Source organism: Rhipicephalus sanguineus, chromosome 4 (assembly GCF_013339695.2).
Source record: "Rhipicephalus sanguineus isolate Rsan-2018 chromosome 4, BIME_Rsan_1.4, whole genome shotgun sequence".
Taxonomy (NCBI): Eukaryota; Metazoa; Arthropoda; class Arachnida; order Ixodida; family Ixodidae; genus Rhipicephalus; species Rhipicephalus sanguineus.
In genome coordinates this window covers 46,450,645-46,478,510 of record NC_051179.1, presented here as the reverse complement: position 1 = coordinate 46,478,510, position 27,866 = coordinate 46,450,645, and the positions used below count along the sequence as shown (strand labels likewise).

Sequence of the window (27,866 nt, the reverse complement as noted above, 5' to 3'; positions counted from 1 at the left end):
TACGAAGCAGGTGGTCTTGGCGTAGGAGCTTGGCCTCTATCTATCGAGTGCAAAGCGCTTCTGAAGTCACATTCGCCGCAGTACTTTTGTGTCATGCAGAAAAGTGTAGTAAGATTAGGAAGGGGCAGCTGGTGGTCACGGGGCACAACACATGTGGTTCATTAATTATACACGCGCGCATGCACCGTATATTTACGAGTACAAGTATGATCGTTGACGTCTAAAAAGTTTACTGGCAATCATTCAGAGCTGTTCATGACGTCGCTGCGGCCCTGAGAAACACTAAATCAAAACGCATGCCAACTTTCTTTTGTCGCATACTAATTTTCCATGTTTTCTGGTGATACGAGTTTTGGATGATATGAATATTTTTGGTAACCCCGCGAGATTCGTATCACCGAGGTTTTACTGTATTATTTTTTTCTTGAAAAGTGCGGCGCATGGAGTGACCCCTCCGCATCTCCTGCCACGCGGTGACATTCGAGGCATTGTTTACCTGGCGTTCCACATCGTGAGTTGGTACAGAAATGGGCCACCTTTAGTGTGCGCCTCAAGGGCAGTTTTCAAACTGAAGCAAAATCTAGGAGATTTGCTTCAATGCGCGCCCTTCGGGCAATCTCGTGGGTGATACTGTACACGCTGAACCACCTCCGAGCTCTGTGTACCGCCAGTGGCAAATGCTGTATATAAGTAGCTCGCCATTAGTTTTCCCAAGAATGGATGGCGCGTGGCCAAATTGTCTTGTCTAACGCAGTGCCCTGTGGAGCGAGGGGTCGCAGGTTCAAATCCTGGTGGTGTGCTTCGGAATTTTTTTCTTATTTTTCTTTCTGGCTTTCATTTATATATACATACTTATACATATCCAGGACATGACGGCGACGGCAAAAACCCGCCGAGAGTGTCTATATAATTGGCAATAAAATATCTTTGTTAGAGCCATCAGCCAAAGGCATGTTAGCACAAAGGCATGATGTTATTCATGAGAGTGTATAAACCAAAGTACTCTTTTCTAAAACTCGCAGCCCACCAAAACTTGCATGCCTGAAAGAATCTTCGAATTGCAACATCGATGTCACGACAGACACATTTATTGAAGACAATTAAAAAAAAAAAGATTCACACACATTGCAGTTTTTCTTCAGTTTTAGCTTGAACAACTTGTCTCACTAAGGACAGTGGTTTCGCAAAAGGTTATTTTGCATTATGTGTCTGTAACTAGATAACCTTTCTGCGCAGCAGAACGTAATTAAGATGATGCCCATAAAAAACTTGCCAATAGACCATGGTGCTGCGCAGCAGACTAGTTTCCTTTGTTCCATCACAACCGTCACAACAAAAACGTGACCCTGGTGCGGCAAGGTTAACTCTATGTACACAAAGAGGCTTACATAAATACACCAAAAACACATAGCACCCTGTACCAAGCCACAGCCAAAGATGCACACTACTAGTACTACTTTATTTAAATAGACCAATACCACAAGTTTAAAGTTCACTCTGTACAAACAGCACTTTTTCTTTTTTTTTTTTTTTCACGCTGCAACACCCTAATCCTAATTTCTGTAAAATAGACACTGTTCACTCTTTCTCTCACACAACATAGTATAGTAGTCCAAGCACTGCTTTGTTATTATGTATACGGTATAACACGCAGATCGCTGGGTTGTCTTTGAAACCAAAGTGAACAGAACCGACAATAACGGCCAGCAGCTTTCACAACCACAGACATCGTGCAGCAAGTCGAAAAAAGCCCCTGGAACCGTGCAAAAAAAAAATCCAAATTCCACGCTAAGCACAAGACCGTCCAGCTTAAGTTACAATTATGCCTTACGAAGGATGCAGATGTGAAAAGAGATTAAAAAAGAAGAAAGAATGTACTGGCAGTCTTTGTAATGTAAAAATTAGGGATGGGCGAATATTCGGGCGTTTCGAATATTCGAACGAATATTACCCTGTAAAGGTGATTTCACTGCAGCGTCTTGTTGCTGTGCCGTGAAGCGACCCATCCAGGGGAAATATGCACTGCCGCGAGGCCACACTTCAAGGTTAAATGTACGTATTTTTCTAAGTTTAAAAGCGTGTTATATGGGCTTATATGCGCTAAGTATAGTCATTTTTAAATTGTAACGTATTGCACCACTTACAACTTGCACCCTACTGCTATTTCAAATTTTGATACTATTCAAGGCTGCTTCCACTTCAATTCAAACCAAAAAATTGACATTCACTCATACCTAGTTCCAATCCTTAAAAATATTGTGCAAGGGTGATGACAAAAATGCTCATTTTTCTTAATAATATGCGGTAAATACTATTCGAACTATTCGATTCGAAATTATTCGCCCAAATCACTATTCGCTTCGGATTCGCTTCGAACCTCAAATTTACTATTCGCCCATCCCTAGTAAAAATAAGATATATGTGCGCGAGACAAAAAGAACTGTTGGTTACAGTTTCAGCATTCTGTTTACATTATGCCTTGTATAACTTGAAATGCGTACATACAACCAAGCACCCTGGTTCACCAGCCCCCTGGTGTTGTGGGCAGTGTGAAGTGCGGTTCAAAAAATCACTGTGAGTTCCATACACAACGGCTAAGCGTCATGAATAAAAAAAGTTGACAAACAACTGATACAAGTGCATTCTCTTAGCGGCAGTTTTAATCAGCTAGGTCCCTTAAAACTAGGACCTAATGTCAGAGTGGCAGTGAAGATGTGAAATGCAGGTTAGTGGCAAGTACAAATCTGCGGAGTGTCCGCGCCTACACGTTCTACTCGTGCTTCTGTTGTAAAGTAGATGGGCAGTGGTCTTATATTTGGCTCGTTAATGTTTAAACTATCTAAATTAAATTAAGGTGCTGAAAATATAGCTGATAGCCGAGTGCTGATAGTCGACATTTCACTCACAAAATTTCATCTGCACACCTCATAACAAAAGCCTAGCAAGTTCAACAACACAACACTACCTCTATCAGATATAAATGTACAGACCACGTAGGAGCTTCATATTTGAATAAAAAAGAATAACGGTGATAGCGCTTGAGTGGAGGTACGTCTCAAATATGTTACAATTTCTAATATACAAATAAAGGATAATGCAACAACAATTGCGGATGGAGTTAAGCGTGTTCCACAATACAAAAAAGAGAAACATGTGGGTTGTAGCAGAGTGCAAAACCCTCTGGAGCAGTGGTTACGTAATTCATTAGACACTCCGTCCATCTCCGAAAAGCAGAGTGCCGCAGCGTCACTTGTCTGGTGTAGTCATAATGCATCAAAACGTTCCTTGCTGGTTTTGCTGGCAAAATTTAGTTATCACCGATGCCGTTGCCGCTCACCCACGGGCACTAGTGTAGACGAGCGTCCCTCAAGTAGCTCTTCAACGCGACAATTGTCAAAGAGTGCTATGATTGAGATGAGCGTTCCTCAAGCAGCTTTTTAACGCAACAACTGTCAAAGAGTGCTACGACTGAGGCGTATTGTCTAGCTCGGTAAAAAAGATGGCAGTGTCTTATGCTGTCAAGGAGGGGTGTTGAAGAGATTAGGCATGTTTATGACGTCGAATAATGCAAAACGTGGGCACCTGCAATGCTCGCAGTGGTACGTACGTACGTTAAAATAAGCAAACAAAACCTTACCACCCGGTGCACCGCCCGTTTCACACGCACACAAAAAGGTGCGCCTTCCACGCATCCACCGATCACCAATTCTAGATTATCAGCGTGTGGGACACCTCTCCTATGTTGGCACTTGCGTACTTCTCGTAATGTGCATGCTTCTTGCTTATAATATGTACAAAAATGCAAAAGGTAAAATCTTCAAAAAATGTCATGGCTGGTTGCACAAGCCCAGAAAGTGGGCACTAAACGAGCGCATCGTGGCTAAATTCACTGCCTTACGGCAGCTGTGTGCGGCGAGAAAACGAAGTAGACGCACAGTGAAACGTTGAGCACCACGCTTAAAACCAGGCAGAAGCAGGTGAGCGTTGGAAAAGGCCGCTTGGCTAGGTGCACGTTGGAAGCTGTAGGGACAGAGAAAGGAGCACAATTTACATGTCAATTTCACATGGCACACCTACCGACATCGACACAAGCGTGACATCGGGCTACAGTATGGCTAGTTGTGATGTCAGGTACCAAACATACGAAATGGCTGCTTCTGTGTCATCAATGAAGCCATGAGGTAAAGCGTCCATGGGAGCATCACATCTCGCACGAGCATGTGACGAAAAGCTCATACCGTGTCGTGATGTCAGGGTACAGCAGGAACCGAAGCTAGCTTTTAAAAACACGTAATTAATTTTTCAGGGCTTGCACATGGTTACCAGTGCATTTTGTAGGCTCTCGACAGCTTGGCCTCCCATTCGATGAAAAAAAAAATAATAAAAAAAAGAAAGAAAGAAAGATGAAGAAAAAGTAAAACAATTCAAAATTAGCGCATCAGTACCCCTTCAGTGTCTATCACTATAAGAATGTGGCTCTTATGCAAGCCTGTGTATTATCACGTGTTCCACATTAACAGTGATGGCCTTCAATATTAAAGATAACAGGCCGATGTGGTGGTATTGATGCGGTGGTTGCACACATCGAGAAGTGTCATCATTAGGCTTGTGCGAGTATTCGAGCAGTTCGAATATTCGAATGAATTTTAGAGTATTCGAATTCGCTTCGAAACGAATTTAAATTATTCTAAATTTCGAAGTATTCGAAATGAACGTATAGACATATATCAACTGCATGTAACCCCCTGTAAAGGTGGTTTCACTGCCGAGCAGTAGTGCTATGCCGTGAAAACACCTATCCAGGAGAAATCCGCACTGCCGCGAAGCCCCACTTGAAGGTTAAATGAACAAATTACCCTCACATCACTTCATCATTTTTTAAGTTAAAAAGGTCAACGTACAGTAAATTTTTAAATGTAACGTATTTCACAGGTTATCACTTGCATTCTACCGAAAGCCAAATCCTGTTACTATTCAAAGTTGCTTCCACTTCAATTTGAACCAAAAAGAATGACATTTGCACATGCCCCGTTTCAATTTTTAAAAATATTGTGCAGGTTAGTTGGGTGATGACAAATATGTTCATTTTTCTATATAATATGTGATACATACTAGAGCACTGCACGGGCTGATTTTTCCGGCCCGGGCCCAGCCCGGCCCGAAACGCCATGCTCCGGCCCGCCCGAGCCCGGCCCGGTGTTCTTAAATGTGGCCCGTACCCGGCCCGGGCCCGAAAGGTTTGGGCCCGGCCCGGCCTGACCCGACCCGTTTCAGCTAGTTATGCCTTGAGCATAAAGGAGGCACTGTCTAACCTTCGGTTATTGTGAAGATACCTGCCACACACAAGATATTTTCTAGAGATTGTTTTGGGAACTTCTTTCAGTGTCACGACTTTCACTGGTACTGTGTATACTTTCGGTTAATTACGCCCGTAACACTCTTGTGAAATAATTGCAGGGCAATATAAAATATAATTGGAGTCATAGCTGGCTGTTTCATGTACGCACGCAGTGCTAACCACGCATTCTTATTTTTGCATTTTAAAGAACGACTACAAAATATACCTCCATAAGCTGAAAAAAAAAAAACACGGCAGACATTTTTAGTTTAAGTTTTACATCAATTGCATACGAGCTAGGGCTGTTGAGTAAAAGTAGCAAGTCTGCAAACTTCATCTATTGCACAATGCAATGAAAAAAAAAAAAACGTGCTCTAGCTGCTTCTGGTAGGAATACACCAGGCTGGGCAGTGTTACATAAATTAAAGCTGTCGTGTTGACTCCTGGGCAGGCAACTGCACCCAACGTACACAACGTTTCCGTGTTCGAAACAAGAACGTTCTCTGTCCCACCCTTCTTCCCCGAGTCACCGCCACCGCAGTGCCATAGATCTGTCAAAGTGAGGCACACCCGTTAGAGAGCGAGCCACCGTCCTCGCTGTTCCCTGAAGATGGCTGTCTCGTCGTCTTCGTGTGACCGCCTTCGATCTTTGTAAATGTTACGCCTTAAAGCGAGACCGGACTAAGGGCTTCCAAAACAACTCTCTATTAGAGCGCCGAAGTGAACCAGCCGGCGGCCTCTTTAGCGATCCCCGTCGACGTGACGTGCCAGGTGTCCGGAGCGTGATTCTACAGATACGTATGAGACCCGGGCCTAATACGGGCCTGGCTCAGGCCCGAGCCCGGCCCGGGCTCGATCCAACAATCCCTTACCCGGCCCGGCCCGGCCCGGGCCCGTGCAGTGCTCTAATACATACTACTATTCGAATTTGATTCGAGATTATTCGACCAAATCACTATTCGCTTCCAATTCACTTTGAACCTAAAGTTTACTATTTGTACAAGCCTAGTCATCACCTACCTACCCTCATCCAATTATCCTCATGCTAAGAAAAAGTTAGGGGTTCCATGGCACGCTGGAAAATCCGTCGCGGTTCCCCAAGGCCAGAAGGTTTGGCAACCCCTGCTCTACGCAATTTCACCGACAACTTTCAGTTTTTTCTCTTGCCATTCGTTATGCACACGCTTGGGTGTGCTTATGCTTTCGCTGTACCGATACAGCATAGACCGCTTATACCATAAGTCGCCGGAGTCGCGAATATCCACACTATAAGCGGTACCGCACTATAACCAAAACAACATTTTTAATATAATAATATCTGCGGTTTAACGTCCGAAAACCACGATATGATTATGAGAGACGCCGTAGTGGAGGGCTCCGGAAATTTCGACCACCTGGGGTTCTTTAACGTGCACGTAAATCTAAGCACACGGCAAAACAACATTTTTGAAAGGTTGCACGTGTGCAAAACATGACCGACAGGCAGGCGCGCGATTCCGACTATCGAGGCCGTGGCCGCCGACATGGCAGCTAGCGCTTGTTAGGCCTAGCGTGCGCGTTGCAACTTGGCATGCCGTCGTGAGAAGCTTGCCCTAGACAACACGGAGATCGGGCGTAAAAGAGATCGCACTCGCGAGCTAAAGGGCATCACGCGTGAAACGAAGTTTCAGTTCGTGGTCGGGAGAAGAGCCACGGCAACTATCCTGAAAAAGTCTTTCAAGCTTGTAAGTCCGCCTGTTGGTGGCAAAGGCGAAAGCTCAATCGCATCTCAAAGCATTGTTACTTGCGGGGGAATCGAGGTTGCACGCAGTGGTCTGAGCTGTATAAGAGAGGTGCCATATTCTTGCTAAAGTTTCCGTTAGCAACGAGGAAAGAAACGAAAGCAAGGTGCTCCCTTGACCCCACTTACCTGCTGGCGTAGTTTCACAGCCGGAGGCCTTGCCTGTCACCAACGACGTTTCGCTGACGGAGGACTTCGCGTAGCCTCTGCCTTGAGTGTTGAGGATGGGGCTAGACACAGTCTCCCTGCTGACCTGACCACGGTGCCGGAGCGTTGAGGCGTCATTGATTCTGTGACCGCCGGGCAGAGAACGATGCCTGCTGAACAATGTTTTTGCCTGCCGGGTCTCAGCGGAAGTCGACGTCCTCATTTCGGGTACAGGGGTGTCCTCGGGTGACGACGAGAAGAAGGCGTCTCTTTGCTTGAAGAAGCACCACTCTGCTTTCTTCTGCTTCTGGCCAGCTGCACTTGCTACGTCATAAAAAGAGAGAAAAATAAAAGAGAAAGAAATTAGCGAGTCCGCGAAGACCCATGCAAGCTTTATGCCGACTACAGTGTAAGCAGAGAGGCAACGTTATGGTAAGGTGGACGTTATGGTAAGTTGACGTTTTCATGACTGTTAACGCTACCAGGAACTGACGAAAGGACGATTGAAAAAAGACACACACGGGGTCGCTGTGTCTTTTTCCAATTGTCCTTTCGCCAGTTCCTGGCAGCACGAACAGTCATGAAGTCATGCCAACTAGCCCCCATAGCAGCTTTAGTCAACATTTTATCGGGAAACTGGAGTGCTGTGGCAACGAAACATAAGGAAGGATGACACATTGCACATGCCATGCCAGCTAAAGATAAAACAAGCAACAAAGCCGCATGGCCGAACAATGATGATCAATGTGGTTGAACTCTTATTTATGATGTTACATGGATGGCTGTCTCATGCACACAGTGGAATTCTTAGTGATATAATGTGTCTCTCAGTTAAGATTTCACATTGGCCAGGGCACCAGAACAAAATGGCTGCACATTCAAGCACTTGCATGTGTCTCCCTAAACATAACATAATCACTGTGACAGGTAAAGCGAGAACTTTCCCTAAACGGTAGGGATGGACGAATAGTAAGTTGAGGTTCGAAGTGAATATGAAGCACATATTGATTTGGTCGAATAATTTCGAATCGAAATAGTTCGAACAGTATAGTATATCACATATTATAAAGAAGAATGAGCATTTCTGCCATGACCCAACTAACTTGCAAAATATTTTTAAGAATTGGAACTAGGCACGTGTGAATGTCACGCTTTTGGTTTGAAGTGAAGTGAAAGCAACTTCTAGCTTCTAGCTGAACATACGCGTTTTTATGTCACTAACAATCGCATATAAAGCCAGTTACCTGCCTACGAAACAGCCAAAATAGCCATACCATGCGCACGCATAACTGCATGACTAAGAAGAAAAAAAAAAGGCGACCTGGCCTTGATATAACGCATGGCGAACACTTCCTAAAGTCACTTTTGCCGCAGTACAGCAATGTCATACGGAAAAGTGTCCTAAGAATGGGAAGGGGCTACAAGCTGTGGCGGGACACAACACATTTTGTCCCTTATTTACACTTGCATGCATGTGTTGTACAATAACAATCACCAGTGTGATCGCTTAGGTGAAAAAACTTTACTGGCAACCATGCAGAGCTGTCTATGGAGTTGCTGTGGCACTGGAAAACAATAAACATCAGAACACTAGTTGGTATGTTGCCCCGAGTCATATTTATGAGAACTTATGATATCAAACTTCTGATAATTCAAACAGAATCCTGAGGTCCTGTCGGGCTTGAATTATCAAGGATCTACTGTAAATGGCCATCTTTCGAGGTGTTCAATGTGCAGCTCACCGATGGAACCACTAGAGCTGTGCTTGGCAGACCCCTCCACAGATGGAGGCGGAGTGAGCAAGCCGAAACTCTGCCGGACTCCCCACAAGACCTTGGTGTTGGAGGGAGTGCGTGTTCCGCCCATAGCCCACATGCCACCAGACATCCATGGCGAGCCCTGCTGAAAGTGCAGCCTAGCGGGCCACAGAAGTGACGATGGACGTCTGTTGTCACCAAAGCTCTTGGCCAAATTAGCGCAGCTGGCCGAAGCAGGTTCTTGGGAGATTTCTTGCAGACTTGTGGGCTTGGACCATGTGCCTGTATCAAATTCATGACAGTGGACAGAGAGAGAGAGAGATCACGATCGTGTAGAAATGTGAAGAACTAATGGCATTCCAAAAAAAAAAAAAAAAGACAGACCTGCGGAAGTGACGTCGTTCAAAGATTGGGTCTGGCCCCTGGCTAATGTTAAGGATGTGCAATATGCTCTCGTTAAATGGAACCTGAAGGGTCCAGGAAAATATGTTTCATTTACCAGAAGTTCCATTTAGTGAGGGATGAAAAGGGGTGCAGAATTCAAGTATGAAACCAATCGTATTAGAGGCAGTTGCTCCATTTAAGCAGCAGTCCATTTAAGAGATTTCCGTTTACTGAAAGTCTGCAGTACGTACCGACACAAAAACATTTTACCGCTTCTTTTGTGGCTTTTATAGGCGGTAAGTGACTTGACAATTGTAACACAAAGCCTAATCTTTCAAGGGCCCCGAAATAATTAATTGCAGTACCTCTGAATGCATCCTGTTCAAAATGAGCATCAAGTCCCGTGTGGTTTTGGCTTCAGACGTGAAAAAGGAGACAGTATTTGAGTCGCCAAAAGGCTGATGCACGGTATCAGAAACAACTTAAGGGTGCACTGCCCAGCCTGGTGTTGAGCCACACGACGAGCAAATTTCTGGCAGCTGCCTTTCTATTGAGCGCGTTTCTCCCGGAAACACAAGAGAATGCAATCTCCTCTTGTGTCCAGTTGAATGAACTTGGCTTTCAGCAGCACGGTAGAGTATGTGAGTACGTGTGAGTCGTGTCTGGTACTAACGACGCTGCAATGGCTGGTTTCGGTGACGTGAGCAGCCTTAGTTTTCACAGTTGAAAGATGCGCTCGGACTCACAGACACTGACGCAATGGATGATCGGTGCTTGACCGACCAGTCGACATAAGACATTCAGAATGTCCAAAAGGTAATCACCATAAAATCCCGAGCAAGCGTGCCCCTGCCTTTTTCAGGAGATTTGAAATATGCACCAATGACCGCGCAAGACTCCCCCTCCTTCTGCCATTTTTCACTGTTTCATTCACTAACAACATAACAACAGATAATGCATGTGTACTCAACAAAGCATTCTATTGGAAGCATGGGGTGCATTCTTTATTCATAGCAGCTCTTCTGCCACCATCTTGAATATTCATTTGCGACCGAGCAAGGCAGCCCCCCTCCAAATCTTGAGAGATTATCTCTCACCGTAGGGGGGTCAGGTGGAGGAAGTGGCGGGGTGCACTTGCTTGGGATTTTACGGTCAAAACTCTGTGGGTTTAAATAAAACCTTACGACGCTTAACTGTTGCAGATGCTCATGCACTGCAAAGATTCACAAGGCTCAAGCCCCTACTGGAAAAAACCTTGCCAAAAAACTCACGCCTTTTTGGCAAGGCTTTTTGGCAAATTCTCCAAAAGGCTGCAAATGCTTATCAATTGTAGATGTCCACAAAATCAACAGTTTTCGTTTCACGCATTGTTTAATCAGCAAATGAGTGGATTAAAGCTCTTTGCCAAGTTGGGGCATGTTGGTGCAGCATGCGTTTCATTGTCCACTTTCTCGGGTTCTTCCATAGCTTTATATACAGATAAAACACACTTTTGCTGGTCCCACAAAGCATGAATTAATGAGTGTTTACTGAACCGTTTCCTCAAAATCAACTTTGTTATAGAGTAGTGCTTAAGCAACTGGAGGACTGGTGCCAATGTCTGAGAAGAGGCCCTAATCAAGCATAAATTTTGGATCAACCTACTCTTCCGAACAAAAGGTCTAAAATTTCGCTGAGAGACGAAATGAGTGATGAGCTGTGAGAATTGAGATCTTAGTGGTAATGCAGAGAAGTGCATCACTGTTAAAAGGTCCCTAAACAACATCTGATATTGTTTTAACATTTCAAGTAAACATGCACATAGAGTTTAGAGTTACATCACAAATCAGCAGTGCCAAATGTGGCAGCACTACGCACTGCTGGTGCGCCACAATAGTATTAAAAAAATATAAAAAATGCCCATGCTCCTCTCCGGGCCTTTCAGTATTCTCAGAGCAGTGATGCTACCGAGGACTTCCGATTTGGAGCAATTTTTGGAGCAGCAAAATTTTCATTTTGGAGCACTTGGAGCAGAAAAATTTCCAACTTGCAGCACTAGGAGCAGCTAATTTCACATCCCGGAGTACACTGGAGAAGCAAGTTGTATTTGCATTCAAGCACCTGAATAATTAATTGAACGTTAACAGCCTGGCCGTTAACAACCTGGCCTTACATGCGAAAATGGCCTCCAACACGTCACTTCTGTGCCGTGTGCTAAACAACTTCGCTGGTCATCCACCTCACAGAGTGGAATGGTTCATTAATTTTTTTTCTTTTTATTGCGATAGTAATTTTATGGACACTCCCGACGGGTCTCTGCCGTCGCCGCTGTCGTCATTTCCTTTCTGAAGTACAAATTGATAACATCACCCCGAGGATCCTATGTTCTACCCGTACGTAAGAGCTCCGAACTTTGGCGATGACACAGCTGAAGCGGAGATGAAACGAGCCGGCCGTCTCTGTTGTGCGGAGGCCGCATTTGATAACATCAGCCCGCGTGCGAGGCCTGCCGTCGATTGCTCATCAAACAAGGGGGAAACGCCCCACCCGTCTTTCGTAAGGAGCATGAAGGGACGCCAGGGGAGGGGAGGGGGGATGCGCTGTTCGTAGGGTGCAGTTGCTGGCGCGTCTGCTATCTCGAGGCATCAGGAGACGGCTCGTAAACTTGCTGTGCTCGCAACGTCTTCGCATTTAGAGAACTGACAGCACGAAAACCGCTTCGGTCCCTAGAGCAGCCATATTTCCTTACACCAGCATTTTGTTGAGTTACGCGAGATCAGATCCAAAAGAGTTAGCTGCTCGCCTTATCTCATATAACAATACAATTTGTTGGTATCACGTTCATTGCTTCGCCCTTAAAGGCCAACTCCGGCGATATTTTGGCCATGTCAAAGTAATGGTGCTTTTATGTTCCTGAGACGCTCCTGTTACGGGCCCGATAGCAGAAATACTCGGCAAATTGGAGAATAATTTTAAATAAGCAAAAAAGCGCGACACCGAAACCGAAACCCAACCGAGTGTACTGTCTGCGTATGACGTAGACGTTGTTACGAACGAACCGGAAGTCGTTCAAGACATGCCGGTCACGCCGGCGCGGAGTATGAAAACTGTGACAGCCGGGACGACCAACGAAGCGCCAGCCAAACCAACGCTGTCTATCGCCTTGTGCACAGCAGACACTCGCTGTAGCGGCCTAAGCGCCGAAGTTAGCGGTGCCCTCGGCTGCGTCACTTCCGCCGCCTTGCCAATACTGACGTCACAGACGCAATGTTGCCAATAATTGTGGGAAGCCAGGAGGACGTTTGCAGACAATCTTTAAAATTCATTTGCAAACAATCTGCGCATGTCTCAAGCCTGTAATTTGGCATAAATGACGGAAACATGCAAAGGAACGTACCCAGCGAATTTCACTGAGATCCATCGACCTCGAAAAATTGCCGGAGTTGGCCTTTAAGCGAAACTGTGATTTTTTGTTAACTGTCAGCTATCAACCGTGGAAAGTGAGCGGCGGACGTGTAACATGGTGTAGCTGCTTCCCAGTGGGCCTTCCGACACCATGGCCATCAGCGACAGGCCCGCTACTGACAGCTGCGCATATTGAAACTGAATTTCGAGACATGCTTTTATTAATGAGATGATATATTTTTTTAAAAAGTAAGCAAAAAATTCGAGTTAAGACCCTAACACTCAGAAGGGCAGGGCCTTTCAGGGGGTATTCACCGCAAGAGCGACTACAAACCAGGATGTGCGGGTGGAAGGAATTACGTGAAAGCTCTTCTGGACAATGGTCTATGGAAAAAGTATACTAGAGAAAAAGTTTCAACGCGTTCCCACCATTCACGTGCTCTTCAATGAATGCGAAGCACGGAAAATTCGATATCGTTTTATATATCTATTGCTAGCGTTCCCAGACTTCATTCCGCGATGTCCACAAACAGAAGTGACAGACATTTAGCGGCACACGTCTAGTTATTACCGAACATTGCTTTCATTATGTGCCGTGCAACGCTTGAAACGAGCTACCAGCTGCGTTTCTGCAACAGACGACGTCCGCCGATGAATCGCCGCCACACTTTCTTGCTACCGATTGGCCTAGATGTCACGATCCCCTGCAGAGAGGGCGTTTTGCCGTCGAGCCGACTTTCACAACAGAAGCTGCGTCGCATCGTGCATGACATCGCGGCTTACTCGGGACGCACGCGTGAGCGCTGTTTATTTAGCGGATTAATTCTTGGTCCGTGGTTGTGACTTTGGCAGCCCCAAGATCAAACTGCCCATGTTTTGATGCGCCGGCGGTGCGATTGCCGGGGCCAGATGCAAACCCGAGACTCTCGCGCAGTTTGGCGCAATTTCCGTCGATATTATTAGGATGGCGCAGTAAATGCAATTTGGTGCACTCTGGCGCAGTTGGCGCAGGAGTGGAATCACTGCCTCAGAGTTGGTCGTGGTGTCACCAGTCGAATCTGGTCATGTCAGTAACTGTCATGAGTAAAGGGGCACGGGGCGCGCGCCAGACAGCGCAAGGTGTCGATGGTGTGCGGGGAATGGAAAAGTACCCGATGGTGTGCACCCCCGCCACGTCGACGCAAGCCATTGGCCGGAGAAAGGCGCGTGCCACGCGACCCGAGCCGAGGTGAGAGACCACGGAAGAAGAGTTAGGCATTGTTCGGTGGAGTCGTCGAGGAGCAAGGTGGTGCAGGCCAGCGTCGCGTCCGCGACGGGAACAGCAGGGCTGAGTTCTGGAGGCAGCGTTGTGCATGCCCCGGGAGGGTGGCCGTCGACCTCGGGGTCTACCGAGCGAGGCGTCCCGGGATTGCGGCAGCCTCATCACGCAGTTCTCATGGCACCTGCGGCACTACCACAGCTCGGCAAGACGACGGCGACCCACCGACAATCACGGAGCCACGTCGACAGTTCGAGCCAGTGGCACTGAAGAGAGGCCGGCAGTTAGGCCTAACTGGGAGAGACCGGTGTTCTCCGAAAGGAAGGAAGCATCGGCGAGGAGGACGATCAGCGAGGCGTCTGATCGACGGCGACGGCCCGGAGACGTCGAGAGGAGCTGCGACGACGGGGCCGAACGTCGACTTTGGACCATCAACCGAGTCAGCGGACACCGCGAACCGTAAGAACGCTCCATTGGTATCGCGAGTGACTGAGAGGCCATAGTGGCCAGACTCTCGAGTTGATAGGAGATAGGCATAGCTCGAATGCTTTGCGATGTTTGTTAGGCTAGTTTGTGAGTGCCAGTTATCTTTGCACTTCTGCACTCGTTACCTTTTTGTTGTAAATATTGAGTGCGTGTGTTTATTTTGGTTTGCCGTGGTGTGTTAGATAAAGTTTTGTTTGCAGTGCCACCACGGTCTCTCCCGAGTCTCTCTTCTCTCTCTCTCCCAACTCCATTCCGACATTGCAAGCGATCCCGAGATACGTGACAGTAACAGAAAGAACCTGTTTGTGTGCCTGCAGGTATGCTTGCTCTGTGCTTATCCTCCTTGCACAGAGAGGAAAAACACTTGTCCAGGAGCAGAGATGCACCAACGAACGGAGCGTAGCGAAGGAAAGAGTGAAACAAGCAAGGAACGCATTTCGAGCATCAAACACGTGTAACTCCGCTATTACAGCACCATTTCCAAAAATTCTCGTGGCCACGTGTTCGTTGTAGACTCATGCACAACTACAACACCACAACTAAATTTTGACCTCTGGGCAATTTAGGGGCCCTTAAGGTCAGTCGGATCCCAAGATGCAAACGCATGCTACATACAAAAAAGCTTTCTCACTAGTGGTCCACGATCTCTCGCTCTCTGGGGAGATGTGCACGTCGGTCATCCTGTCCGAGAGGTCACTGGCGGCCATCTTTGTCTGCCGGCTGCAAGTGCTGTGGTTGTCACCGAAGCTGAACTGGCTCTGGCCGTTGCATTGCGATGCTTCCCAGTTGGGTAGGTAAGTTGATGAGCTCAGGCTTTCTGCACTGGAGCTGCAGGGGCTAGATGACAGGCTGCTTCCTCTGGCATTTACCAGTTTTCTGAGGGGGAAAAGAGAGGGAGAGAGAGATAAAGATGGAGAGATAAGGTGCTGTGTTACAACAGCTGTGGTTGCACAGTACTTACGGATTGAAACGCGAAAATTTAGAGCTAAGTAATGATCGTTATTTCGTTTCCAGTGGCTACAGTTCGCGTAATATCAGTTAATTTTGCATCAGAGCCAACACTTGCATCAGAGCCAACATTACCTTTAGCAGCCCAATCTGCAACAACATGAACGGTTATGATCACAGAAATCGTTATACCAAAACAAAAATGATGTTGCATTTCAATTCGTGAGTACTGTACAGTAGATGCATCACCAACTATAAATAGATAAAAGTGCAATATACTGTTGCAATATATGAGGCAGGTCCCTTTTTCCTTCTTTTTTAGCGGTAACCGGTGTATTAAATGGGCAATTTGATTGGACCAGCTGGTAAAAGTCTATGGTAGTAAGTAGCGCTCATTCTTTCTGTTTACAGCACAAGTGGTCACGGGCTCCCTCCCACCAGACATTTTCGGTTGTATAGTTGGCTGCCGGTGCCCGTCGCAGCTATCGTCAATTGTCGCAAATGACTGGCATTTTCACATGCCCTGCCCCTCGGTCAAAGGGCAGCTGCACAGGAAGGCGTCCGGCAAACATTTTTCCTAAGCTGCGCATTGTCTTCGAAATTGCACGCCCAATTTTCCCAATTTGTTCTTGTTCAGTCCTCCCACGTTGTGGATCTTAAGAGTTGTTCGACCAAAACTCCCAACTAGGCATAACATTTTGATATGGTAATTACAATAACAATAACAGCAGAAATCAATCAACTGAACTCGGGGGGTATTTCCCAGGCTGAAATAGGAGCACGAAGGGGAACAGTCATTGCATTCACGTGGCAATACAGAGTGGCTGCTTCTGAGCATCAACAGCCCTTAGGTGACAGAGGGACAGAGTGCAGGAATTTGCAGGTTAGAATATGTTCCAAGGACGCTTGCTTTGAAAGTACAGGAACGTACAGTAATCCCTCGCTATAACGAAATCGCTTTACTCAAAATATCGCTTTATTCGAAATTTCTTCCGGTCCCGACCCAAACGCATGCATATTGAGGCGCATTACTCGAAGCGCGCGAAGAGCTTGACCCGCTTGGAACGATGTGGCAAGCGGAGGTGTCGCCGAGCGGCGGTGACCAGTTTGCGCATGCAGTGACAAATTAGTGCCGCTGACGTCCCATGCAAGCCCGGAACAATCCACAAAGGTACCAAACCCTTGATCGATTACCGCTTAGTAACGGTTACCAAGTGAACGCCAAGAGCTCGCTTACAGTCGCCGACGGATATTTCGGACAGCAAAAATACGGACTTCGTGGATGTTTCGGACTGCATAAATGCACCGTCAAGGTTCCCACAGCACTAATACATTTTCGCGACCGATTTTTTCGGACTGAATCACTCGTTTTGAGCCACACCGCTTGGTTTTGAAAGCCGCCATGTTGGATTTTCCGCTGGCTGAGTGAAGTTTGGCTTGGCTTTCAGTGGCTAATTGTGTGTCCTCCAAGATTGGCACTGCGCACAATTTTGCAGTTTCGGAGGACATGCCCGCTCTTCCTTGGCTGGCAAAACGACGGAACTTTTTTCTTTCAGCCAGCCTTATCGTCATCATTAATACGCCGGTAGGGTTTCTTTTTTTGTGCGTTTGTTTTTCCAGTTGTCATTCCACACGTGGTCGTCCTTGTGGTGTGTCAGGTGTGTGTCTGATACGTTGTGCGCGTCAGATTTCTTTCCTGCCGTCGCGGTGGTTACATGGTTACGGCGTTGGGCTACTGACCTGAAACAGGTGGGTTCGATTGCGGCCGCGTTTCGATGGAGGCGAAATGCTGGAGGCTCGCGTACTGTACGATGTCAGTGCAGGCTTAAAGGGGCCCTCCAACATTTTTGAAGCACCTATTTTTTGTCTGTGTTTTGCGTAGACCGATGGCTGGGGATAATTTTAGCATAGGTCTAAGCACCGATATCAAATTATTTAGTAATTTTAATCGTGCAATGAAGTCACCGCATCGCTGCCGACCGCATCGGGGCGCATAGCGGCGCTCGCTAGAACTATGTGGGCGGAAATGACAAAGATTGGCGCAGCCTATCAGACATGCTATCAGAGGACGAATGCAACGTTAGAAGCAATCGTGGCATAGCATCAAAATTTAGATTATTACTGAGTTTAATTTTTCGTTTCCGAGCTTTTCATTGGTCCTCAAACAGACGCCATCGCAAAAAGAAAAGAAGAAGATCACTGCGACCACAACCACAAAGCGCGACAGAGGCGCTGGCTTCCACCTCGCCTCTGGATGCTTCGCTTGCGCGAATCGGAAGTCCATGCGAAAGGATTCTCTCTCGTCTATCTTCTCCGGGGTTCTTTCTTGTGCTGCTCGTGCTCGTGCCTAGTGGTCGCGCGTACGGTGAAAACTTCTCGCTGGTGTCGAATGTGAGTCCGAGGAATCTGATTGCTGCCTTGGAGTGTCGTAAGGAACGACGCGCAAAGCCTCACTTCGAAGCAAAAGCGCCTGCTCTAATTCTGTCAAGTCTGGGCGGCTCATTTCTACCAGCCTCAGCCAGCTGTTCGACCGTGTAAACAAAATGGCGCGGTCAGGCACCACGTTGCTTGTTGCTATAGCAACAGTGACATCAATACATTTGACTGCACAGGCAACAATGGTGTGCGAGCTTCCCCTACGTAAGAGCTTTCAGCCCATTTCATTGGAGCTCCGGAGATCCGACGTCACAGCAGAGAGTGAAATGTGGTCACGTGACTCCGCGAAAATAGAGTTGAGGGTAGGCATTTTTTTTTCTTGTATTTTGAATTTTCTAAATTGAATAACTTTGTACTGCGTGCCGCTATCGCTGCCGTTCTTGCTGCACTAGTTCGTCCGTACTTGTCTACGCAATCCACGAGTAAAAAATGGGGGTTGAAGAGTATTAAAGGGCCCCTTTAAGAACCCCGCACCATGTCATTGAATCTCATCAACCAGATGAGACGTGACGTGCATCTTTTTGTGACCGGCGTCAAATTTTGTGTGCTTGGTGCCATGGAGCCAACAACTGTGCCGCCCGCATCGGTCGGAGGCAGCGATTGCCAACCCTCTGACGACATTACTTTAGCCCGAATACAACCAAATCTGCTCGTACCAAAGCGTAACATGAAGAAGAGCATGACTGGAGATTTCTTAGGCTGCTCTAATCCAAGTACACTTCATTTTAATGTATTAACAACTTTTTAGGACTACTTTGCCGTCCCCGCCAGGTCCCCAAAATCGGTCGGTGATTGTACTGCGGAGCGAACGATAGCTGTCAAATTCCACAGTGCAGCGTGCCAGAACTATTAATTTCGGTCATAATCGCATTCCTGGAGTCCCCCAAGATTGAATCTACACAAAAATGAAGTTTTCCTGGTGCTTTGAGACACCAGAAAACGATGGTCTCTTGGATGCCGAAAAGTGGTCAAAAGACCGCGGGCTGACCTGCGCCATAGCGTTCCATGGGGTGCGCTGTGTGATTGGCAATGTGATTGTGTCATTCAATGTGTTTTTTTTTTTTTTCACCTGAATAAAGTTTTGCTTCTCTGAATACATTGTGTTCTGACTTCATCGCAGTGGTAGGGCCAGTAAAGCTCGACTGCTTTAGCTATTCTCGAGTGGTCGCTTATATCGAAATACCGCTTATAACGAATTTTTTTGCCGTCCCGCTGACTTCGTTATAACGAGGGATTACTGTATCAAGTTCTGACGCTCAAACACAATCGAGTGATTACTCTTGTAACTGCTCTATCCGTAAACGCTTTCAGTCATTCCATTTCCACGCTCGCACGCATCCGACCCACTGTGGTAGTGCTGTGCTGCTGAGCCTGAGGTCGTAGGTTTGACTCCCAAGTGTGGTGGCCATGTTTCAATAGGGGCAAAATATGAAAATGCTCATGCATTTCGATCTAGGTGCACGACAAGGAACCTCAGGTAGTCAAAACTAAACCGGAGCTCTCCCCTGTGCCATCCCTTATTACTCCAGAGTTTCTTTGCTGTGACAAATTCCGTCAGTCAATCAATCAATCAATCAATCAATCAATCAATCAATCAATCAATCAATCAATCAATCAATCAATCAATCAATCAATCAATCAAGTTTGTAAGAGACACAGTCAATTTGGGAATGTGCTTTAGGTGCTAAATGAGAGAGAAAAAATGCAGTGCCACAACAGCAGTGTAAATAGACAAATCCTACCTGAGAGCTCCACCATGCAGGTAGTTTTTGAGAAGGTTGACTGTGTGAAAGGCTCCCAGGACAATCGTCGAAGTGGAGAGAACGAGCTGGAACCATGTTACGATACCATAACCTAGCCAGTTTTCCATTGTAGTGTAGCTGCACGACACCATTAGCAGCCAGCAGAAGCAGAGAAGAAGGGCTGTAATACCCAGACTGCAAGAAAAAGAAAAACCCAAAGGAAAACCATACATTCGCTTCCATTCAGCCATAACTCTGAGCTGAGCTTAAATGAGTTTAAAAGTATCAGTAAGCTAAAGACAAATATAACATGAAAATGTTAACATTGAAATGCTTTTACAGGTGGCACCAAACACTATTTCCAGTCACAAGACAATATCAAGCAAGAACGCTATGCACTGCTCTTATGCAGAACATGTTGGAATCCATACTATGGGTCTTTAGATGATAAAATGCAACACTTTACAAACTATAAAAGCCACTTATTTATCTAAATGAGTGGACGGTCAAATGCAAATGTACATGCAAGATGCGCTGTGTTTGTCAAGGTTTAAAGTAATAGCAAGTAAATAAAAAGTTTGACCTTGTAAAAGGGATAAACATGCCATCTAGAAGAACTCATGGGTGTTATAGTAATAAAACACTACCTAGCGCATATTACATCTAGCGACACTTCTGTGCAGGAGTTCGCTGTGCTAACATTAGAAAAAAGAAGAGATACAAGGAAATATATATAAGATAAAGGCTGGTAAACTGGTGTAATTGTTGATTTATTTTGTTTCATATATAGAAGGGGCTTTACAACACGGCACACAGAACTCACCGCCGACGTCCCGCAAACAGCACCGAGCCTCCAGCCAACACGAAACCAGCAGGTTGCAGTAGTTGCAAGGACGGCACATTCCCCACCAAGCTAGCCAGGCCCCACTTCGCGAGGTACTGTGTCAGCATGGCGTTGCCCTCAAGCAAAGCCAACAGCAACATTGTCGAGGCAGAGACGCTCATGGCAGACGCTGTGATGGACAACGCGAGCCTCAGACGTTGCTTCCAAGGCTGTAAATGTGGAATAGGCAAGTTGGTCAAGGTTGATTTCCACCACTTGAGATACCATTACGTGCATCTTAGTACATGTGAGTGTCTTTGCACTAAGAACTTAATGGGGTACAGACACGAAATTTTGCGGCCGAGATAATCTGCGGGATCAATTCCTGTGAACATACGTATATCATCTACCAAATCTCAACAGCGAATATAGCTTGGAAGGTAATTTGTATGAATTTTGAAGTTTGCGTGCACAATCCAGCTCTATATGTTGCACCTCGCAACGGTGACATCAACTAAGGTGATCTAAAGGCAACTGCCATCTTCCAATACGTCACCACTGCAGCCAAGCTCCGAGCAGGCGCAGCTGGAATGATGACGTCACAGCCGCCATTGCCCTTTATCTGTGCCTGTGCCCGCAGTACCAGCAGGTTACTATTCGGCGACTGCTCGCGAGTCTGTCCCCGCAGCAAACGCGTGGAAGCATCAAGAAAGTCATCACCATACGACGATGACGTCGACGACATCTAGCAGCACATGCAGCAGTGAAAAAATGTGAGCAGATGGCGCAGGCAGCGCATAAGTGCGTCACAGTTCTGTGTGCTGTTTCACTCGCTAGGTGGCGTTAATTGCACCCGATGGCATGTCGTTGTCGGAGCTCTCTCAAACTGAAACTTGAGACCGGTCGGTAATAAACAAACTGTAATTAATCATCTGCCGCATGCTTAAGCAAGCGATGTGCCTTGTTATGACTAATAGGCACCCAGCAACATATTACAGAAAAAAAAAAAAAAAAAGAAAAAAAAACCACTTGAAGTCACAGGTCCACCAATACGAAATATGCTCATTAGGGTGTTCCCTTCAACAGTGGACCGTACTGTACATTCATAGAAAATGAAGCCTTCAGATTGCTAGATATTATTGCATGCATCTGCCAACCAAGAAAGCCTCACACGTACAAGGCAGTAGCGTGCCAGAACTCTCCAATGGCCCGGCAGGGTGCGACCGACCAAGTGCGGCCGCAGCAGCGAGTCCTGAAGGGTCAACGTCCTCTTGACCTGCACCTCGCATGACTGGCACAATGCGTAGACCTCTTCCAGGTGCTGCCGGTACTGCTCCACCTCAGTTTCAAAGCGGCTCTGAATCACATTACATTTTGCAAGAAATTAAAAGCACAGCCGTACATGTACTACAAAGCATGCGCACTATTGGAGTGTCTTATACCATGGTACAAATGTGCTCTCAGCCCTACGGATGTATGACTTCAGAATTCAAGAATTTGTATTAGGTATGAAGTGAAGAAGTGTCTTGTGGAATGTGTTGTCATGTATCCATCAGTCATAGCTGTTTGTGTCACTGTAGCGAAGGCCAGCTTGCAGGAGATGACGGGAGCGTTCCGACCGGCCTAACGGCGCACATTTAATACAAATATACACAACAAATATTTTGCCTTAAGGGCAAGTCTATGTCGCAAATAAAAAAAAAATATTAGGTATGGGCAAATATTTGAGTGCTTTGAATATCTGAATGAATGTTACAATATTCGAAATGAAGGAATACACATATATATGACCGCAAATAACCCCCTGAAATGGTGGTTTCACTACTGTGGGGAGAGGGTGTGCGATGCCGTGAAACCACCTATCCGGCAGAAATCAGCAATGCCGCGACGCCACACATCAAGGTTACATATTACCTTCACCTCGATTAATTATTTTTCAAAGTTTAAAAGCGCGTTATACGAGCTCATATGCGCTAAGCACAGTAAATTTTAAAATGTAGCGTATTTTACCACCTGTAATTTGCACCCTACTGCTATTCAAATCTTGCTACTAATCAAAGTTGCCTCCACTTAACATTGAACCAAAAAAGTGACATTCGCACACGCCTAGTTCCAATTCCTAAAATAATGCACAAGTTAGTACGGCCATGACAAAAATGTTAATTTTTCTTGACAATACGCGATATACACTACTCGAATTATTCAATTCGAATTTATTCAACCAAATCACTATTCACATCGAATCTGAAGTTTACTATTTGCCCATTCTTACATTGTATACATTAGTTATGTTACCCATCATTCAATTCCAAAGTAAAGGTGGGAGCTGATAGATGGAAACACAATGTGCTACAGAGGTTGTATGAACAGGAATAGGCCCCCTCAGGTGGACTGGCTGATGTTGAATAAGATATTATGTATAAGTCTTGTGTTATGCAAACACCTGTGAAATTTCCCAGTGTATATATGAACCATACCGTAAGAGAGTCGCATCTGACAAAAATCACTTGATTACATCCAACATTCGTTGGATGCTGACATCAGCGAGAGAGATTTTGTGTTTAGCCTGTTCAATCCAATAATTCTTAACACCAGAGTTTACACATCGAGGTTGGTTGTACTCGTATATATACTGCTGTACTGTGGCGAATTACAACTTTCGAGAATCCTCAATGTTCTATTCTAAAGCTAACTGTCCTAATTCTGGTGTTGCAGTTCGCAGAGTACAGAGTACACCTGCACATGTTTACACATGTGCAGGTGGCGACATCGTGCAACACTGCGTTCAGCCAAGAGTCTGAGAGAGGTTTGTTCACTGTACTCGTCAAAGAAGCAACGAGTAAAGAAAAATAAAGGGGGGGGGGATTTATTATGTATTAACACTAGTGTCATCTAGTCACTTCTGATCACAAACGAGCCTGATCCAGATCGAATTTCTTGATCATGATTGGCTTCCTTACGCGAGCTGCAGACGGGCGGCAGTCACTGTTGTGAAATTTAATCCCAATCGGGCTTAACTGCGATCAGCAACGCACCGTGCGCCAGCAGTCTAATAGTCTGTCACTGCTGGTCCGTTTACATTTGTAACTAAGTTATACCCCTGTCACACGGGGCAACATAAGGGCACTTTGAGGAAGGGCACTTCGCCGCTAGTGTCATTCGCACGCTGTCACATGCAAACGTTTAGGGCCACTCGCTGCAAAGCGCACTTGCCAGCGAGTGCGTTCGCCAAACTCACTTCATCGCGACGGAGTGTCTAGCCTCGGTAGCAGTGGCTTGAGAATAAGTATGTTATTATCGAAAGCCGAGTTTATAGTATTTTTTAAGTATTGTTTTCGTTATTAGAAATATTCGTATGAATTAAAACATACTATACAACAAAAAAACTACTCTGCTATTCTCGCTCTCAGGCAGTTTACAGCCACGACCGCCAGGGGCATGCCCAGCACACGACAGGCAATGGCGGCAGCCGCCGCGTTTGTACGTAAAGCCCACCTTAAGGGCTGCTTATAGCTGTAACACATCATTACTCAATAAACATTGCCTCAAATAACAAATATATGCTCTGCTACTGAATTACTCATCGCCATTACCATCATTTCCAAAGTACACTTCCCTTTCTCGTGTAGCAGCGCGCCGCCAAAGTGACATTCTGGAGGCGTAAGTGCACTCGCTCAAAATGACACTAAGTTTGCCAGAGTGACCGGGGTATTAGAACACATTCACTCAAAGCAAGAGTGTTGCAAGATTTGTTCTAACACTGCCTCACACCACAAGGGCTGCTGGCCGTATGTCGGAACTTCGCAACTGGTAAAACACGTATGTTTAGGTGAATAATGATAAATTGTTCTTGAAAGCTCTATTGTAGCTAATTCCATGATCATAGGTTCATTATGAGAAGAGAAAATAAAGGCCATATTCTTGATTTTCAAGTTTCGTAAAGGGTCTTCAGCACCAGAATGTCAGTATTGCGTCACGGATGTCAAAGTCTTTTTACGTATTTTGGTGATCCTGCCTTAATGAAACTTCCCAAAAGTTGCCATTTTAAGTCTCTACCTCCCTTCAAATGCAATGTTATTCATTCTTACCAATAAAGAATTATGGAGACCCTAGCAGACACCGTCAAAATCTTGGACGTCCCAGCAAGTCAGTGTGGGAACCTCAAGGTGTTGCTGCCACATATATTTTCCTTTGGCATGTTTTCTCTCTTATGAAGATTCTTCTCACGGCAAGAGTATGGGCAACTCACTAATAAGAGAAAAATCGCTTCTCTCTTTATGTGTCCCTTCAACAGCGACAAGACGACAGTTACAAGACAAACAGTGATAAACAAGGCACGACAGTAGATGATGTTCACAAGGTGCTTACCTCTTCCGTCGAAGTGAAGTTTGCCAGCAGGCGAACCTTGATGACCTGATGGTAATTACACACGGAACAGAGCTGGTTGTCAGGCTTCATTTTCAAGGCCGAAGGCGAGGAATCGGATTGGCAGCTGGAAGTTGTGAAATTGAGGGCCTCGTCAAACTGTGCAGGGATGGGCTTGTTGTAGTCGCCATCCTGAGAAATCATAAATATGAAAAAGCATCTTAGAAATGCTGGCTCAAGACTTCACAAGCACGATTAAGACAAAAGAAACAAACATGGTATGCACGCATGGGAAGCAGAAAAGACAGATTAAAAGGTAAACCAGGCACTGTGGCAGTGCAGTGCTACTTGGAGAGAAGTATTATCACCTAGTTGCACAGGGCACTTTAAATTGCAATCAAGGCCAACTGGAACTGAATTTCCCAACCACAAGTGGCAAGCTGCAACAAGGAACCCATCACAGTCATCGAATCTAAACGGAATTTTTTCCGTGAGGCTCGTTTTTTTCGTTAGACACAAGCAAATGAATCCAACAGACAATTTCCTTGGCTTAATTGTCTGTTGGACTCAGTTGCCAAAACCGTATTCTATAAAAAAGAAAATATAAACAAAATTCATAGCTTCCTAATATGCAGCGAGGCATCTAAGTTGCAGGCTTTATTAAATTCACCCTTCTTTAAGCCGATCTCGTCCAGATTTCTGATCCTGCGATACCACAAATGGCCACTTTTGCAGATAAACTCGCCTTGAACAGTTGCATTCAAAATGTAACAGATTCAATCTCCTCTCCCCATGACCACTACAGCTCTTACACGTTACCTAGAAACGGATCATTGGTTGTACATGACGACTTTCTTCATGTGTATGGCAATACCTCAAGGAAAGATTATTGATAACTGCTCTATCAAAATGAGAAGGATCAAGTCTGTTACTGTCTCATGTGCCTGTGCGTTGATGCCTAATTTTGAATCTACAAGTTTTGAACACCGAGATTTCACAGATACAGGCACAGGATGCACCCCTACGAGTGTTACTTTCAAGCAAATAGCACTAGAATGGGAACTACTTCAGCATACCGCCTTGAATCCATTGTATTGCTCGCAGCTCGGGCAGTCCCAGCAGTTGATGTTTCCGTAAGGAACGACCGTCTGGAGCCCGCAGAACCAGCAGTTTACCTTGACAGAAAAGAGCGGCCTGCGAGAGAAATCGAGAAAACAAAATGAAGTACTATCATCGCGAAAACGATGTCGCGCTTCTATTTTAGACCATACGTTTCGACGAACAGTATTATGCTCCAAATGACGCAGAAGGCGAAACTGAGCTATAACAACTCAAAGCGAAGATTGCGTCTAACAAAGAAACACAACCGAAGGTTTTGTCTAACGAAGCAAAATGAGCCCTTAAAATTCCCCTTCTTTCGTTCAAATTGAAGTAATATAAAACCTTTGATCCAAGTAGTAAGAAAACAAGAAAGATTAAAGCCAATTCCACGTCTGTGCAATCTGAGTAATGAGTGGAGCTGGCAAGCAAGCGCCACCACTTGGCGAACGCAGACTGAGTTCATTCTCCACCTTCTTTCTTTCTTTATCTTCTTCTACATGTTCTTTTTTCATCTTTCTTTTATCTCCTTTTCCACACTGCCCTCTCTCACCATGTCCACCCTCCTCACCTATCTTTCCCACCACTTGCTATGATGTACTGTACATGGCTATGTTATGGTTTACCCTCTCCCCTCCTCATTTCTCTCCTCCTCATCCTAACATCACACCCTCACTCCCATTTCTATATTATGCTTCGCATGGCTGTGCTACGCTAGGAGCTGCTTGGCACATACCCGCTTTCTTGTGGCGCATACCTGCCGAGTTTTGCGCGGACACAACAGATCCGCCGTTAAAACAAACCAAATAACGAAGCCACGAGCGCGGCGCACTTTCAAAAGCAGCTTTGGGATCCTCGAACCCCGCGGAACACGAATAATCTTTGACTTTGATTGCGTAGTAATGACGCAGGAGACGCGTAAACTGTCAAGAGAGGCATTAGAGGAACAGCAGGGTTAAGTGATAATTAGAGCGGCAACTCCCATCATCGCCCACAGCTCGCGAACACCACAGATCGCATCACTCGGCGCTGAGGAAGCCATGCGTCCACCACTACCTCGTGAGCCAAGTAATCGAAAGCACGTAATAGCATGTAATTGCAAGCACACGCTCGTGGTTAAGTTCACGAGTGGAGATGAGCGCGCGCGAGCACAGCACGTGGCGAGGAGACCAACGCGAAGCTTGGCTTGGCGGCCAGCACCGGCGTTCTTCGCTGACGCTAACAATTTTTCATTTCTATGCTCAGTGTAGGCAGTTGAGAGTCTCACCGTATCTTTCTGTAGGAATATAGAAGAACAGGCACACAAAGTACTGCTCCCGCAAGCACCGGCAAGATCATAGCGGTGCTCGAGCTCCGAGAGAAACAAATACAAACGAACGAAAAAGACCGCCGCAGCGTGTCTCGTTCAATGAATAGAAATAGATAAAATAGAAAAAGAGGGGGCAAGCGCTATGCACGATGCGTGGAGCGATGGTCGGCGAGTAGCAGAGAACTCTGGGAGAATGGAGCGCTCAGTCATTACTCCACCGTACGGGCTAGAAATTGGCCTCTGAGATTGGCTACGACTCAAATGTCTACGTTTTGGAGGCCACGTTTTTTTTTCTCATTGCTGCCTACGTCAGTACTGCACAAAAACACCTCGCAACTGTTGTAAAAGTCCTTGCACAACAACTCTTCAGCAGATTGCGTTTCCAGCTCTCGCATTTAATCAAAAGTGAGCGGTTTTCTTTACAAAGAATTTCGAAAGAAACGTTAAACAGTTCAGAATTTATTGTTTCACATGTAGCGCACTGCAGCACAGTCAGCGAGTCGCCGCCAACGTAAACAAAGTACACGAATGTGACGTCAGTTGTACAGCGAGACAAACTTGAATACGTCAGAGTGATGTCATATCCCGCCGCAAGTTTCCGACGATTACCG

At 45.9% G+C, this 27,866-nt stretch overlaps 1 protein-coding gene across 1 annotated transcript; it reads right to left on the bottom strand.

The window, feature by feature from the left end:
• Positions 1–1,070: 1,070 nt before the first annotated feature.
• On the bottom strand, positions 1,071–27,361 carry LOC119389895 (uncharacterized). Its single transcript, XM_037657312.2, has 10 exons — positions 27,214–27,361; positions 25,925–26,042; positions 24,852–25,040; positions 21,661–21,840; positions 20,484–20,713; positions 19,661–19,855; positions 15,166–15,410; positions 9,008–9,304; positions 7,248–7,589; positions 1,071–4,020 (listed from the first exon to the last, which is right to left on the bottom strand). Exons 1-10 carry the CDS (start codon positions 27,282–27,284, stop codon positions 3,887–3,889), a joined length of 2,001 nt encoding a protein of 666 aa, XP_037513240.1. The 5' UTR covers positions 27,285–27,361; the 3' UTR covers positions 1,071–3,886.
• Between the last annotated feature and the right edge of the window lie 505 nt (positions 27,362–27,866).

Bases quoted from the DNA above. Each gene is read 5' to 3' on its own strand.
- LOC119389895 (XM_037657312.2), bottom strand. From the start codon at position 27,284: ATGATCTTGCCGGTGCTTGCGGGAGCAGTACTTTGTGTGCCTGTTCTT. The intron at 26,043-27,213 runs GTGAGACTCTCA...TTTCTCTCGCAG, and splicing joins TATTCCTACAGAAAGATACG to GCCGCTCTTTTCTGTCAAGG. The intron at 19,856-20,483 runs GTGAGTTCTGTG...TTTTTCTTGCAG, and splicing joins CTGTTTGCGGGACGTCGGCG to TCTGGGTATTACAGCCCTTC.